General features: G+C 36.8%; 1 protein-coding gene across 1 annotated transcript in view; it reads right to left on the reverse strand.

Moving 5' to 3' along the window:
* The window catches only part of PKHD1 (PKHD1 ciliary IPT domain containing fibrocystin/polyductin), a 424,641-nt gene that overhangs the window by 115,772 nt on the left and 292,029 nt on the right, over positions 1–16,840 (reverse strand). The window contains exons 53-54 of the mRNA XM_049716350.1: positions 10,966–11,079; positions 8,293–8,380 (exon numbers count right to left, since the gene is read on the reverse strand). Of these exons, the coding sequence (XP_049572307.1) occupies positions 8,293–8,380; positions 10,966–11,079 (202 nt within the window). The remainder of the gene's footprint in view (positions 1–8,292; positions 8,381–10,965; positions 11,080–16,840) is intronic.

Consider the following 16,840-nt stretch of genomic DNA (forward strand, 5'->3'; position numbering starts at 1 on the left):
ATCACAGCAAGATCTTTTTTGACCCACCTCCTAGAGCAATGGAAATAAAAACAAAAATAAACAAATGGGACCTAATGAAACTTAAAAGCTTTTGCACAGCAAACTATAAACAAGATGAAAAGACAGCCCTCAGATTGGGAGAAAATATTTGCAAATGAATCAATGGACAAAGGATTAATCTCCAAAATATATAAACAGCTCATGCAGCTCAATATTAAAAAAACAAACAATCCAATCCAAAAATGGACAGAAGACCTAAATAGACATTTCTCCAAAGAAGACATACAGATGGCCAAGAAGCACATGAAAAGCTGCTCAATATCACTAATTATTAGAGAAATTCAAATCAAAACTACAATGAGGTATCAGCTCACACGGGTTAGAATGGGCATGATCAGAAAATCTAAAAACAACAACTGCTGGAGAGGGTGTGGAATAAAGGGAACCCTCTTGCACTGTTGGTGGGAATGTAAATTGATATAGCCACTATGGAGAACGGTATGGAGGTTCCTTAAAAAACTAAAAATAGAACTACCATATGACCCAGCAATCCCACTACTGGGCATATACCCAGAGAAAACCACAATTCAAAAAGACACATATTGCAATGTTTTAACAGTTAATCTCTCTGCTTCCACCTTTGTCCTCCCAACAGTCAATTGTCCACACAGCATAAATCAGATTCAAACATAAATTGGACCATGTCTTGTTTAAAATCTTCCCAGACCAGGATAAAATCTGAAAACTTTATCATAGGATTCATCAAGTAACCACTTAACTTCAAAGAGCACATGGTCTCCCTAAAGAGACCCACAGTAAAATATACTTAATGGATACATACATACTTGTAATGGATAAAAAAATGAATTTCTTTTAATCTAGGTATAACCTCCTTGGACTTATCTGTAATCCAAAAATCCAACATTTTTATTCATCAGTCTCCCCAAAAGTCAACTGAAGCAAGCAACAGCAAGGAGTAATTTAATTTAGAGAGAAATTGATATAATAATATGTAACAAAAGAAACTTAATTTTTTTTTCAAATATCTGGCTAAGCTTACTTTGGTTGGTAGTGTAAGAAATGAGCCTAAGTTTATAAAGTTAAAGTTTATAAAGTCTAAGTTTGTAGAATGAAAATTTTCCTCTGAAGATTTCACTGTAACATCCTTCATAAAATAAATACATTATATACAAATAAATTCAGATCTACAATTCTGGTAGAAAGAATTCTTGGTGAAAGTTCATAAAGGGGTCCAAGTAAAATCTGTCCCCATAACAGTATATTAGAAAGACTTACTAAACTGGCTTTTGATGGAAGAAAGATTGTAGATCAATGTTTAAAGAAACAGTTTGAATAAGGTCTGTAGTTCGGTTAATACTGTACTAATATCAACTTGCTGGATTTGATAAAGTCTATGGTTATGTAAGATACCACCAGGGAGTGCCAAGTCAAGGGTACATGGGAACTCTGTACTATTTTTGCAACTTCTTGTGAGTCTTAAATTATGTTACAAATTTTTAAAAGGTTAAAAAAAGAAATTATCCATAAAATAAATACACTGTGATAATTACATATCATTCATATAAACTCATTAAAGTACTCCTCATCAGGACTGATACTAAATAATTTTGTTTTTATATCTGTAAAATGAAGATAATAATACCTAACTTATAGCACTCAGAGATTTAAGTGAGATCATGTATATAAAATGCTTGGTAGATGCCTGACACAGAGTGAGCCCACATGATAAAAACTCAGTAAGTGGCAGCTAGTTAATTACTATCGCTAATTTTAATTAATAAAATTGAGTTTCTTTCAAAATAGCCTGTAGCTCAGATTCTGAATGAGGTTTTTAACACATTCTTATAAGAAAAATCCATTCATATGGCTCCTGCCAAATTCCAACTTGCTAACCTGATAATGATGAAAGATTCTTATTGATCCCTGTTGGAAATGCCTCCCTCACAAATCCTTTAGGGGATCAGAAAAGCACTTCAAACTCAACATGACCAAATCTGAGCTCATAATCATTTCCCCAAAGTTTAGTCCTCCTCTAGTGAATGGTGCCACCATCCATCTACGTAAACCAGAACCAAGAAAGCACCTCACGCCCGATTCATCCAAGAGATTCTATGTCCTGTCTGTACATCTGCCCACTTCTCTCCATGGCCACTTCAGCTCCTAACCACAAGTTACACTATCTCTTGCTTGCACCTCCTAAGTGATATCTCTAGATCCATTTCTGACTCCTCTTATAGTCTGCATTATAGCTAGAAATATTTTTTTTAAGATATAAAAATGTGATTATCGGTGCTACCTCCCACCCATACTATCCCCTTAGAAACCTAAAACAGCTGCACAATGTTCAGGAGGCCAAACACAAAAATTCTTGACATCACCAATGAATATGGCCCTGACCCGTAACTACCCCTTGGAATCCTATCATCATGGCTTGGTCTGTTCTCTTTGTCAGCCATCCTGGCATTCTTTCAAGTCCCTCGTGTTCTCCATTCTTTCTCCCAGCACAGAATCACCTCTTGGGTCTCTGTTTCTCAATCACCTGTGCTGGGTCCTCCTCTATCAACTTCTAAAAAATAAGACTGGCCCCAATCTCATTTCCAGGCTCCAGTTTTCTCCTCTACCCATTGATAGTCTTCTTATCAATAACATCATCCACTTCCAGGATGACTCCCTATCACTGTCTCCGTGAGCCCTAAGTTATGTGTTAAATTGCCTTCTTCACATCTCTACTTGGTGTCTCCAACTCAGCACATCCCTACTATCGTCCACCCTGACAAGCTTGTTCCTCTCCCAGTCTCCCCATCTCAGTGCGTGCTTCCACCACCCACCAGGTTGGTCAATCAAAAACCTGAAGGACTTCCCTCACCTCAACATTCAATTCATGAGCAAGTCCAGACAGCATCATTTCTTCTCTCAATCTCCACTCCCTCTAGTCCTAGCCATTATGATTTTTGACCTCGACTGACCTCCTGATACCCCAGCTTCTGCTCTTGTCTCCATGATCCATCATCTACATAGCAGCCAGAGTGATTTTCAAAACCTATATCAGACTCCACCAATTCCCCTGCATAAAACCTTTCAGTAGCTTCCCTTTGACCTCTCACACCTAAACAAGGTACCATGTGACTTGGCATCTGTCGTGTCATGCAACTCTACCTACTGCTCACTCTGGTCCAGCTAGAGTGACCACCTTTCTGTTCCCCAAGCCCCAAAGGCCACCTCAGAGACACAGCTGGATGTCCGTCCTTCACTGAGAACTCTTGTCCATTCTCACCAAACAGGAGGATCCCTCTTACCATTCATATCTCAGCTTAAATTTCCCTTCTCCAGAAGGATCTTCCTTGTCCATTCAATATAAAAGGGTACACCTGATACCCCCACCCCCAGCTATCTTGGATCATACCACCCTATTTATTTCCTTTTTCTTTTCTTTTTAACATCTTTACTGGAGTATAATTGCTTTACAATGGTGTGTTAGTTTCTGCTTTATAACAAGTGAATCAGTTATACATATACATATGTCCCCATATCTCTTCCCTCTTGTGTCTCCCTCCCTCCCACCCTCCCTATCCAACCCCTCCAGGTGGTCACAAAGCACCGAGCTGATCTCCCTGTGCTATGCGGCTGCTTCCCACTAGCTAGCTATTTTACCTTTGGTAGTGTATATGTCCATGTCACTCTCTCACTTTGTCCCAGCTTACCCTTCCCCCTCCCCGTATCCTCAAGTCCATTCTCTAGTAGGTCTGTGTCTTTATTCCTGTTTTGCCCCTAGGTTCTTCATGACCTTTTTTTTTTTTTAGATTCCATATATATGTGTTAGCATACGGTATTTGTTTTTCTCTTTCTGACTTACTTCACTGTGTATGACAGACTCTAGGTCCATCCACCTCACTACAAATAACTCAATTTCTTTTTTTTTAATGTCTGAGTAATATTCCATTGTATATATGTGCCACATCTTCTTTATCCATTCATCTGTTGATGGACACTTAGGCTGCTTCCATGTCCTGGCTATTGTAAATAGAGCTGCAGTGAACATTTTGGTACATGACTCTTTTTGAATTATAGTTTTCTCAGGGTATATGCCTAGTAGTGGGATTGCTGGGTCATATGGTAGTTCTATTTTTAGAAGAAAAAGTATCCTTATAGTCTTAATTTACTGTTTATTCCAAGAATGCAAGCTGAATTTTACTAAATGCATTTCTGTTTTGTATCAAACTGAACACGTTCTTAGTCTTTATATTTTTTGTTTAGGTAAATTATATTAATTAATTATTTCATTTTGAACCATCCTTCACTTGAATAAATCATACTCTTTTTTTAAAAAATAAATTACTGGATTTCATTTGTTGCTGTTTTATTTAGGATATGGCTTGGATGTTGCCTTAGTTTTCTTTTTTTGAGTTACCTTTAGCAGCTGTTTTATAAATTACTTTATGCTTGCTTGCTAAAACAAATTGGAAAGCTTCACATATTTTCCTATGCTATGGAATAGATTGTACAACACAATAAGTGTCTGATGACTAAGTGAATGGCTAGAAAAACATGACATAAATTTACTTGAGCCAAATGTATTCTTGGGAATAAATTTGTGATAACTTTATGTCTTGCTGTTATTGGTTCTTTCAGTTTTATTCTTCTTTAGCCGATTATGATCATTTATATTTCTTTTTTTTTAATTAATTAATTTATTTATTTATTTTTGGCTGTGTTGGGTCTTTGTTGTTGTGCACGGGCTTTCTCTAGTTGCGGCGAGCGGGGGCTCCTCTTCGTTGTGGTGCATGGGCTTCTCACTGTGGTGGCTTCTCTTGTTGTGGAGCATGGGTTCTAGGCATGCGGGCTTCAGTAGTTGTGGCACGTGGGCTCAGTAGTTGTGGCTCACAGGCTCTAGAGCACAGGCTCAGTAGTTGTGGTGCATGGGCTTAGTTGCTCCGTGGCATGTGGGATCTTTCCAGACCAGGGCTCGAACCTGTGTCCCCTGCATTGGCAGGTGGATTCTTAACCACTGCACCACCAGGGAAGTCCCAATCATTTATATTTCTATATATAATTTTTAAATTTCAGAATGACACTCTATAGATATATACATTTTTAGATTACAATTTTAATCTCTTTGATATCTATTATAGTTGAATCCCCATTTCTGAATTACATTTTGTTTTCTTTGTATGGTTAGTTATTAGAGATTAAACCAGTACCTCTAAAAAAAAATCAAGTCTATTAATTTCCTACTTTGTAATTCATCAATTTCTGCCTTTATCAGGTACGGATTGATTTCATTAGATTTGTTGGTTATTTTCTTTCTGATTTCTTACATTGACAACTTAGTTTATTTTGTACTTTCTTATTCAACAATGAAAGCATTTAATGTGATGACACGTATGGCCATCTCTCATGTAATACTCTCATTACTGTTATTTTCCAAGTAGTCTATTGATAAAGGTTTGATCTCCTCTTAGATACAAAAGTTATGTAGGAGAGCGTTTATCTTTTTTTTCTTCCATCTTGCAAGACATTAAGGTTGTTGGCTAAACTTTTATTTTAATCTCCATGTTTATTTTATTGTGATTATATTGTATCAATATATAATTTCTGTTTATTAAAATTCATTAAGGTTTTTAATTATATATATTAAAGATATATTGTACATATATACAAATTAAATTGCCTTTATTATATTGGTTATATTTCTTAATATTTTCTTTATAATTTTAATCTAAAGGTTAAAAACTGAAAGAGGTAAGTAAATTTTATTACTTTCATTACTATTTTTGTTTCTGTTTATTTCCTTTCATATTTTTTACAGGTTTACTTTATATATTTCTATATTATGTTATCTGGTATAAAACTTTCCGTACTACTAGGGTCTCACTGAAGATTGAAGTCTTTATTAATATAAAATGCATTTATTTTGATTTTTTACTTTTCTTGTGAATAATTTTGAAGTCCTTGCTTCCATTTTATTTTTATTTTAAGGATTCATTTTGTCCAATATTTAACTAAACATTTTTCTGAACTAGTTTGTTTTCCTCTGATAAAAAAAGTTATGATTACATTTTTATTCATTACTAATTTTTTTTCTATATAGGGTCATTTTTAACAAGCATATTTTCTTTTTATAATTGGCAGATTTATTCTTACTTTCTTACTTTTATTGTCATTTTGTACCTTTTTTGTTGTTTTAGTTATCACTATTTCATGGTCTTCTCTGTATTTCACCCTTTATTTTATAGTTTCTTTCATTCTTTTTCCTCTCTGGTGATTTGGAAGGTATATGTCTTATTTTACTTATTTATTTATTTATTTATTTATTTTGTGGTACGTGGGCTTCTCACTGCTGTGGCCTCTCCCGTCGTGGAGCACAGGCTCCGGACGCACAGGCTCAGCAGCCATGGCTCACGGGCCCAGCCACTCCACGGCATGTGGGATCCCCCTGGACCGGGGCACGAACCCGCGTCCCCTGCATCGGCAGGCAGACTCCCAACCACTGCGCCACCAGGGAAGCCCTATATGTCCTATTTTTAATTCTGTTAGAATTAACTCATATTTACATATTTACTTCCTATGGCTCTCTTATGCTCCATCTCCAGTTTCCTGTGGCTATAGTCCCCAATTTCAAACCTAGATTTTTATTTGAGAATTATAACCTGTGATGGTTAGTTTATGTGTCACCTTGGCTAGGCTATAGTAGCCAGGTATTCGATCAAACAGGAAGCTTACTGTTGTTGTGAAGGTATTTTGCAAATGTGGTTAACATCTACAGTCAGGTGACTAAGTGAAGGAAATGGTCCTCAATAATGTGGGTGGGCCTCATCAATCAGTTGGAAGACCTTAAAGCAAAATTGAAGTTTCCCTGAAAAAGAAGAAATTCTACTTCAAGATTACAGTATCAGATCCTGCTCAAGTCTTTGCACCCTGCCAGTCTGCCCTACAAAATTTTGAACTTATAGCTCTCCTAGGCATATGAGTTAATTCCTTGAAACATATCTCTTTATATATTATAGTGTATATAATATATATACACATACACATACATACACATATAATCTACTATTATATATATTTTATAGAAACAGAACCCTGACTAATACATTAACTTTCAGATTTTATATAGTTTCTTTTATAAGAGCAATTAGAATTTGTCTTATTTTAATAACCATAGTTACAGTATTATATTTAACTTATTCCAATGCTTGCCTTTGATATCTATACTTTATCTACCTTTATACAATTCCTGAATTCTATTTGTATTCTTAAATTTTAGACTCAGTTTAATCTCTGTATTATAACACATTTTTAAATTTTTTTCAGTTCTTGCAAAGCAAAAGAAATCTTTTGTTTACATTCACATGTGAACAGCATTTTAGCAGGGTCTATGTTTACAAGCCAGGCCTTTGCTTATAATCTTTTTTCCCCTGAACATTTCTAGATTTTGCACCACTATCTTCCTACATTTGATATTGCAGAAAATTCTAATGTTATCAAGCTTTATGTCCCTTTTTGTTTTTCTTTTACTTTTTCACTTTTTTTTCTTGTACTGTGAGGATATGTATCTATCATTATTCTCGATGTTATTCAAATTAAATAGAAATAATCCCAGGTCTGTTATGTGTATTTTAGTTAAGTTTTAGTTATTCTTTGTGTTGTCATTATTCTGGACTCATTAAAAAGAGCAGTTATCAAAATGCGCTTTTATTTTCTGTTCTCTATTTCTAATACCTTCTCTTTTATTATTTTTATCTCTTGATTTTGTCTTCTTCATTCATGTAGACTCCATCAATTTCTTCATGTTGCCTGCTCGCTTTGACACAGTAGTGATTTCATTCTTTACTACCTCCAATGCATTATTAAATTCTATTACTGCAATTTAAATTCCGTAAGATTCTTTATGTGCTTCATCTCACTCTTATTTCATTTCTATCTATCTCTTCACCACCTATCATTTCAATTCAGACATTGCGGTCCCTCCTTATATTTCATCTATTATCTCACAGAATTCATATTTTTAAAGATTTATTGGCAGCAGAAAACATGTATGATCTAAAATTTACTCCTTAAATAAATTATATCCCCCCTGCCTTTAGCTTGTTTTGTTCTTCCTCCATTATGTGACAGAGAATATTTTAAATTCCTTCTAGCCTTTTATTTTTCTATTTATTCATCCTTAACTTATGATCCTTAATCTAAAATTTAATTTCATATTGTAAAAAAACCTCCAGCAGAAGCAAACCAAACCAAAAGCTACATCCCTAAGTTACTCTCATTCCTTACCTCTCATTGCCTGAGGCAATGTCAGCCCCAAGATGTGTCCAGGATTTCTTAGGATAAGCACTATGAAGCTGAAGTTTCCCAAACACCCCTGAAAATAAAAGGAGCAACAGTTGGATAGGAAAATCCTTCCAAGAAATTAAGGCCACATAAGCAAAACTCATTAGAGAGCTTATTGTGCAAGATACATGATATAGAAACTATATATGAAGATGTCCACCTTATCAGAAAAAGAACACTTAACATCTCACTTGGCTATGAAACATTTTTATTCTCTCAAAAGCTATAGAGAAATGAATGCTACACCACATCTAGTAATCCAAGAGCTGGGAAATAGACCACTCTAATGGTCTATTCCCAGCTAACTAGTTAGATTTCTACCAGTAAGTCACTCCAAACCATTTGCAATTCTGTTTGAAGTTAACTGGTTTTGATATTTTGTGTTATACAGTAGACTTTCCAAAGGCAAGGTAATTTTGTTCCCTGAGGAAAGAGATTTGCTGCTATTAGCTTTGTTTTCCATAGCTGGATCTCAGATATTTTTGTATTACAGATATCAAAGGATAAATCTCTAGCTCATTTGTTCAAAATATAATTTATTTCAGACTCATAAATTAAAGTCTTACCAGGGACATGCTTGATGCAGTCCAGTTTTATTCCTTCAGGTATTTCCTCTTACACATTTTATTGCCATTTAAAATCACATGAAGCAAAATTCCTCGTATTCTAGTGGTCTAAACATGTTTTGAGCATGAACCCAAGCAGTAACAAAATTATGATCATGCACACCTAACACATGTCTATTTGTTTGTAGATAAATAACCATACATACAAATGAATATATTCATACATGTTTGAATAAAAGTTCTAATAGTTTATTCCTGCACCCAAATGGATTGATTGTCTTCATACTCCTGGATTAGTGCACCCCCATTTTATTGCAAATCACTAATCTTGAAATCTAAAGATTTCACAAATTTTAGCAGAAAATGTGTAAGGGAAGTAAAAACCAGTAAGGTACAAATAATATGCCTTGGGTTTTCATCCAATGTGAACTAAAAAAGCTCAGTTAATTAGAACCTAACCAAGTGTTTAAGTCAACATCCATAATTTTACCATACTCTAATTCAGCAAAAATTCAGAAGATAATAAAACTAAAATAAGGATTAGTGGAAATGGAAAAAATACTCCCACTTTTAGGACAGGACCTGGAATCAATCTTTCATAATAATAATAATATCATCATCATCAAAAAATTAATCACTATTAGCTAAGTAAGCTAGACAGGAGAGTAAAATGGAATAATTTAGAGAAATTTCCAACTACAAAGATTTTAACAAAAACCAGTTTATTTCCTTCAGTTTACCAGAAAGCAGATTTCTTGATCATTCCCAATCACCAAAGGTTAACTGTAAAATGACACCATTTCCTAGTTGTTTCAAGGCGATTATAATACTTGAAGAGATTAAAATATGTTATTTACTTATGATATCACCAAATTTTAAGCATGCAGTGACAAACATTCCTTTTTCAATTTAGTATCAGAGAAATTTTTTCAATTCAGTATCCTTTTTCAATTTAGTATCAGAGAAATTTTTAGAAACACTTGTTTTTTCATTCCTTTTTCATTTAGTATCAGAGAAATTTTTAGAAACACTTGTTTGGCAATACAGCTGGCACTGGGGATCAAGACAGGCACCCTCATATGCTCCTAACACAAAGTCCAGTTCAACGTGGCACTCCCTGGAACAGAGTGGACACCACAGGCAAAAAGAGTCCATGCTCCTGTTGTGATCCATCTAGCTTGTCAATTTGAGAAAAGTAAAATATTCCTTAACCTCATATTCTTAAAAAGATAAAATAAATAGCATATATGAAAAATCATTTGAAAACAATAAAGCACTATCAAAGTATTATACGGCAATGGCTATACTTTATGAAACCAGGTTACCAAACTTCGAACTATCCTAACATGATTGTTTTTACTGAGTCGCTGAAATCTTATAAAATTAGGATTACCATACAAATATAGTTTTAAAATGCTAGAAATCTATAAAAAGCCTCCTATACCTTTCCCTTAAAAGTAATTTATTGAGTGGCCCTTACATCATAGTTATACAAGTCCAGTCCTAGTTTCTGTGCTCTTCTGTGCTTTAAAAAAGGATTTGAATTGGGAGATTGGGATTAACCTGTATACACTGATGTGTATAAAATGGATGACTAATAATAAATAAATGAATAAATAAATAAACATTAAAAAAATAATAAAATAAAACAGGATTTGGTATTGTGGCAGTATCAAAGGAAGAAACTGCCAACAGTAAATGATTCTTAGTAATCTATAGAGCTATCAGTTTAAAAAATGTATCAATAACCACATAGTATTTAAAGTTGATAACACAGACTCTTCATCCAGCCTTTGGTGTGTGACCAATCTGGATATGAATCTAAGTTCTGACAGTATAAAACTGTGTGGCTTTCTGCATATTGTTCACCATCTCTGAGGCTTAGTTTTTGACATCTGTAAAATGTATACTCCTTACAGGAGAGCTGGTAAGTGAAATAATAAATTCTCTAGAAGATTGCCTGGAATTTAGTAGGTGTTCTATGAATGGTACTTCCCTATCAGAAACACACACACATTTCATTTTTAATAAAGCTGCACTTTACTCTTACCAATTGTTCCTGGATCAATACGAATTCCGATGAAACGGTCACAAAAGACTCCCTCTGAAGCTCTAAGGAGAATCAGGAGCTTTTTTTCTTTTTCTAAGGGATTTTCTAAAGTACCTGTTTACAAGAAAAGTATATCATGTAAATTAATTTGAAATTTAAGGAGGGAGAGGGAAATTGTGATGTAATTTTGAGAATGCAAAGTAGATGCTATAAAGTAGACTAGATGGAGAAAAGCCAGTGTTCATAGATGAAAAAAGAAAAGGTGGAAAAATGAGATGCAGTAAACTTCTCTGAGGGAGATTGGATTATTGTTCAGCAAATATTCACTCTTCTTAGGGCAGAGTATACTTTCCTGACCTATTAATACTGAGCCTGGACACATGACTTGTTTTGCCCAATGAAATTCAGGTAGAAGTGACAGTAATGCCAATTCTGAGTTGACGCTTTAAAATGCTTGGCAAGTTTCACCAGGTCACTTGCAATAATGTTCCCTGCCATGAAAGGAGAATTTCTTAAATAACCTCTAGGGCCTGGATGAAGAGACGTACACAGCAGACCAGAATGGAACCCATGAGCTGGAACCAAGTCAGATCAAGTCTGGCATCAACATTTGTTGTTGTGAGCCACTGAGACTTGGTGATTCTTTGTTACACAACATTATTACAGCAAAACCTGATTGATACACTGTCTACCGCTGGATCCCCACATTGCTCTACACGTATTTTAGCATTAAATCTTCACAACAGGGGCTTCCCGGGTGGCGCAGTGGTTGAGCGTCTGCCTGCCAATGCAGGGGACACAGGTTCAAGCCCTGGTCTGGGAAGATCCCACATGCCGCGGAGCAACTGGGCCCGTGAGCCACAATTACTGAGCCTGTGCATCTGGAGCCTGTGCTCCGCAACAAAAGAGGCTGCGATAGTGAGAGGCCCGCGCACCGCAATGAAGAGTGGCCCCCGCTTGCCACAACTACAGAAAGCCCTCGCACAGAAACGAAGACCCAACACAGCCATAAATAAATAAATTTAAAAAAATATACTGGGGCTTCTCTGGTGGCGCAGTGGTTGAGAGTCCACCTGCCAATGCAGGGGACACAGGTTCGTGCCCCAGTCCGGGAGGATCCCACATGCCACGGAGCGGCTGGGCCCGTGAGCCATGGCCACTGAGCCTGCGTGTCCCGAGCCTGTGCTCCACAACAGGAGAGGCCACAACAGTGAGAGGCCCGCATACCAAAAAAAAAAAAAAAATACTGATCACCATAAATCTACTGCACCCATTCCCCTGGCATTTAAAAAAAAAAAATCTTCACAACACACTTGAGAAGTAAATATGATTCTTATCTCAGTGTTAAATATTCATACAGAATGAGGCTAAGGGGTTAAGGGACTCGTCCAAATTTATCCAACTAGTAAGTATCAGTCTGAATTTGAACAATGGTCTGTTTATGCTGTGTTCTATTAAACAAGTAATAGGTTATTATCTAAGCCTAAATTCTTTTAGCAGTAAAAGGACACAACCTTCAAGCTGTGATACTCAAATAGCAGTTGGGAATTACTTTTGACCTTAATCTGCTGATGTAAACAGCAGACTTTGGTCACTTTCACAGTATGAGAATAATTTGGGGAAATTACTAAAATTGTGTTTCTGAGTACGGACCTGGCAAAGATTATTTTCTTCAGAAAATATATCTTAGAGTACATAAAATATTACAAAGCATTAGATTTTTTAAGAAGCAACTAGTGAGAAGATTGTCTCCAAACTATATACTGGATTGGAGAAGTTGACAAAACACATCTGCTATCAAACATGCCTTTCCACTTAGAAATTCCTGAAAACATAACCCAAAATGAGGTTGTCAAATATGGTAAAATGAGGTTGCCAAATATGGTAAAATGAGGTTGCCAAATATGGTAAAATGAAGTAAATGGAAACTTCAAATTGCCTGGTTGTGCTTTTGGCTAAGTGGTCTTTCAGGGGCATAAAATCATTTTCCCCAGTTGGCACCCCATATATATACCTGGTTAGCCAAAGGCTCGGTATGAGTTTCCAGCTTGCTACATACCTAGCTCTAGAGTTCAGCCTGCACAACCATTGGTCTACAGGGACTGTTGAAAGTAAGACTCAGAGGGGTAAGTAAATTTCCCTGGAGTCACACAGTAGGCCAACGGGCATGCAAGGATTGGACCCCACAGCGTGTGCTTTCCCAATAAAACGCTAAGGTACACAGAGGCTCCACGTAGGGAACGTCAATCCTCAGCTGAGTGACTAACACATCCTCTTAGCCAAAACAAAGATGTGCGAGAGCAGAAAGAAGGGATGTGGGAAGGAGGAGAATGTGAAGAAAATGTGCGTGGTATAGCTCTTATCTGGCCAGTAAGCCGTTTTCCAACTGTGATTTCATTTATTTCACGGAGGGTAGTTTAGATTCTTGGGGGAAAATGGTCTAGCACTAAACAGATACCAGAGAGAAAAAAAGTAGGACAGTTTTTGCCCTAGAGAAATGTACACAGAGTCCCACGAAAAGAGTTCAGTGTTCCTCTAAAATCAGAGATTAAATCAATTATGCAACCCAAAACGGCAGCACATGTGGAGCTTTCACAGAAAGTCTGTGCAAAATTAGTCAGCCTGCCGTGATATTTTGGTATCTGAAATGACCAAAGTTTGTATTCTTTTTTGTGATGTGGGGGAAGGGAAAGATGGAGAATAGGGACGGAGCAGAAAGAAGGCAAGAGTACCTAAGAGAAGGAAATAGATACTATTTTAACATGAAAATGCAGTGCTTCTCAAATGCGTGAAAACTGGTAAAGGGAAAGCCTTAAAGTCCGGACTCCTCATTTTATGCTCAAATCTAGCGCTCAAAGAAAGGTGAGGTGCTCTCACCAGCTTGGGCTTTGCCCCTAAATGAGAGGAGCCACCGCTAAGAGAAGGCTCATGGGATCATGCAGTTCTTCTCTGATTTCCCTTTTTAAAGCTGCTTCAAGCTGCTCTAAACTGTAACAAAAGGCATTTTCAACCTGGATGAATGCAGATACTCACGATGGAGGGGAAATCCTTGTTCTCATGCTGCCGAGACAAGCCAGGTGTTTTTGCATATTTCATTCAATTATCACAACCCTGTGAAGGATATTGTTGAGGCTCTCACAAGGAAACGGAGACAGAGAGAGGTTAAAAAACCTGTCAGAAATTACACAGCTAAAAAGTGGGGAAGCTGGGCTGAGACTTATAAGTCCCATCCGAGGACACATGGACGTAGCGGAATAGGAAAGAAGTAAACGGAAGTTGTCACAACTTAGGATGACGGTGGGCAACGGAGGGGAAACAGAATACGTTCCAGATGCTAAAATCACCTGGGGAGATGGAAGGAAAATAAGTTCTGGTATATAAAAGATAACGGTTATAATGATTTGAGGAATATGGTACAAATGGATTCCATGAACTTCAAAGGTAAGAAAAAGGTTAAAGGACTTTATACGATTTTATTAACTGAACTTCTTTGATGGAATCAAATATAAACCTAGTTTACATTTAAGTCCACTCTTTTAGTATGACTCCCCACAGCTTGTGACTAAGCCAGCCCACCCTGAATTATTTACCTCCACCCTCCTCTGTGCCCGTGAGATTCCCCAGGCTTTTATATACCTACTTTCATCCTGTCTAACTCCTAATCATCCCTCAAAACTTGGCTCCACTATAATTTATTTCTAAAAGCCTCCTATGACCTAGAGCTAGATGCCCCCTTTTGTGCATAAAAATGTCCGCACCTCTTGCTGCAGTAAGTCTTCTTCGAGGAACTTGTCCTAAAGAAATAGTATAGAACACGGGCAAGGGTTCATGCTCAAAGTTCTCCACTGCAGTGCTACCTATTTACAATAGCGGACATCGGAAAACTCCTTGAAATAGCAAATGATTGGGAACAGCTTTGTGCATTTAGAACCCCTTCCTTCCCCGCCACCTGCGCCCCAGTTTCCTTGCCACGCTTGAGAGCTGAGCCACCTAAACCGAGTCCCCAAACAAGAGCAAACCCAGCTCAGAGGCCACCTCCTCTGGGAGCCTTCCTTGTCAACTACGTCTGTTTTAAGTAGCCCGCTGTGGGCTACCACACAGGCCATGCTTTTACCTCAGTGCTTCAAGACTGTACTGTAAGTGTCTTTTATCAGACTGCCTCCTCTTTACAGTACACTCCCTGAGAGAAGGAGCTGTGTCTTTCCAGCAAAGTTCACATCTATTTTGTCCCCAAAATGGTGAACTAAGTAATTTTAACCAATCCTCTTGCAGAAAACAATTAAAAATAAAGAGGGATACTCCACAGTAAAAAAGACACCGATGTTATAAGAATAGTAAGTATGTATGTGCCTAGCATCATAGCTTCAGAATAAAGCAAAAATGAGCAGATATACCAAAAATAACAGTGGCAAATTAAATAAACAAGAAAATAGTAAGGATGCAACAGTTTTGACTAATATAATTAGCAAACAACATAATATGTGTAGATGCAAAACTAGACTCACAAAGAATACATATTCTTTTCAAGCTTGCATAAAACATTCACAAATATTGGTCATATGATGACCCTAAAGCAACTTCAAAGCTTTTGCACAGCAAAGAAAACGATAAACAAGACCAAAAGACAACCCTCAGAATGGGAGAAAATATTTGCAAATGAAGCAACTGACTAAGGATTAATCTTCAAAATTATAAGCAGCTCATGCAGCTTAATAACAAAGAAACAAACAACCCAATCCAAAAATGGGCAGAAGACCTAAATAGACATTCCTCCAAAGAAGATATACAGATTGCCAACAAACACATGAAAGAATGCTCAACATCATTAATCATTAGAGAAATGCAAATCAAAACTACAATGAGATATCATCTCACACCAGTCAGAATGGCCATCATCAAAAAATCTAGAAACAATAAATGCTGGAGAGGGTGTGGAGAAAAGGGAACACTCTTGCACTGTTGGTGGGAATGTAAATTGATATAGTCACTATGGAGAACAGTATGGAGGTTCCTTAAAAAACTACAAATAGAACTACCATATGACCCAGCAATCCCACTACTGGGTATATACCCTGAGAAAACCACAATTCAAAAAGAGTCATGTACCAAAATGTTCACTGCAGTTCTATTTACAATAGCCCGGAGATGGAAACAACCTAGGTGCCCATCATCGGATGAATGGATAAAGAAGATGTGGCACATATATACAGTGGAATATTACCCAGCCATAAAAAGAAACAAAATTGAGCTATTTGTAATGAGGTGGATAGACCTAGAGTCTGTCATACAGAGTGAAGTAAGTCAGAAAGAGAGAGGCAAATACCGTATGCTAACACATATATATGGAATTTAAGAAAAAAAAATGTCATGAAGAACCTAGGGGTAAGACAGGAATAAAGACACAGACCTACTACAGAATGGACTTGAGGATATGGGGAGGGGGAAGGGTAAGCTGTGACAAAGCAAGAGAGAGGCATGGACATATATACACTACCAAATGTAAGGTAGATAGCTAGTGGGAAGCAGCCACATAGCACAGGGAGATCAGCTCAGTGCTTTGTGATCACCTGGAGGGGTGGGATAGGGAGGGTGGGAGGGAGGGAGGGAGATGGAAGAGGGAAGAGATATGGGAACATATGTATATATATAACTGATTCATTTTGTTGTAAAGCAGAAACTAACACACCATTGTAAAGCAATTATACTCTAATAAAGATGTTAAAAAAAAAACCATATTGCATATACTCGTCTACCATAGTTCAATCAAAATGTACAATCCATCTTGAGAAAGGTCTATAAACTGAATTGTATTAAATAAAGGTTTTCCAATTATCTAGAGATAACATTAAGAAAGTGAAAAAGGAAGCCACAGAGT

The sequence above is a fragment of the Orcinus orca genome, chromosome 10, assembly GCF_937001465.1.
Source record: "Orcinus orca chromosome 10, mOrcOrc1.1, whole genome shotgun sequence".
Lineage (NCBI taxonomy): Eukaryota > Metazoa > Chordata > Mammalia > Artiodactyla > Delphinidae > Orcinus > Orcinus orca.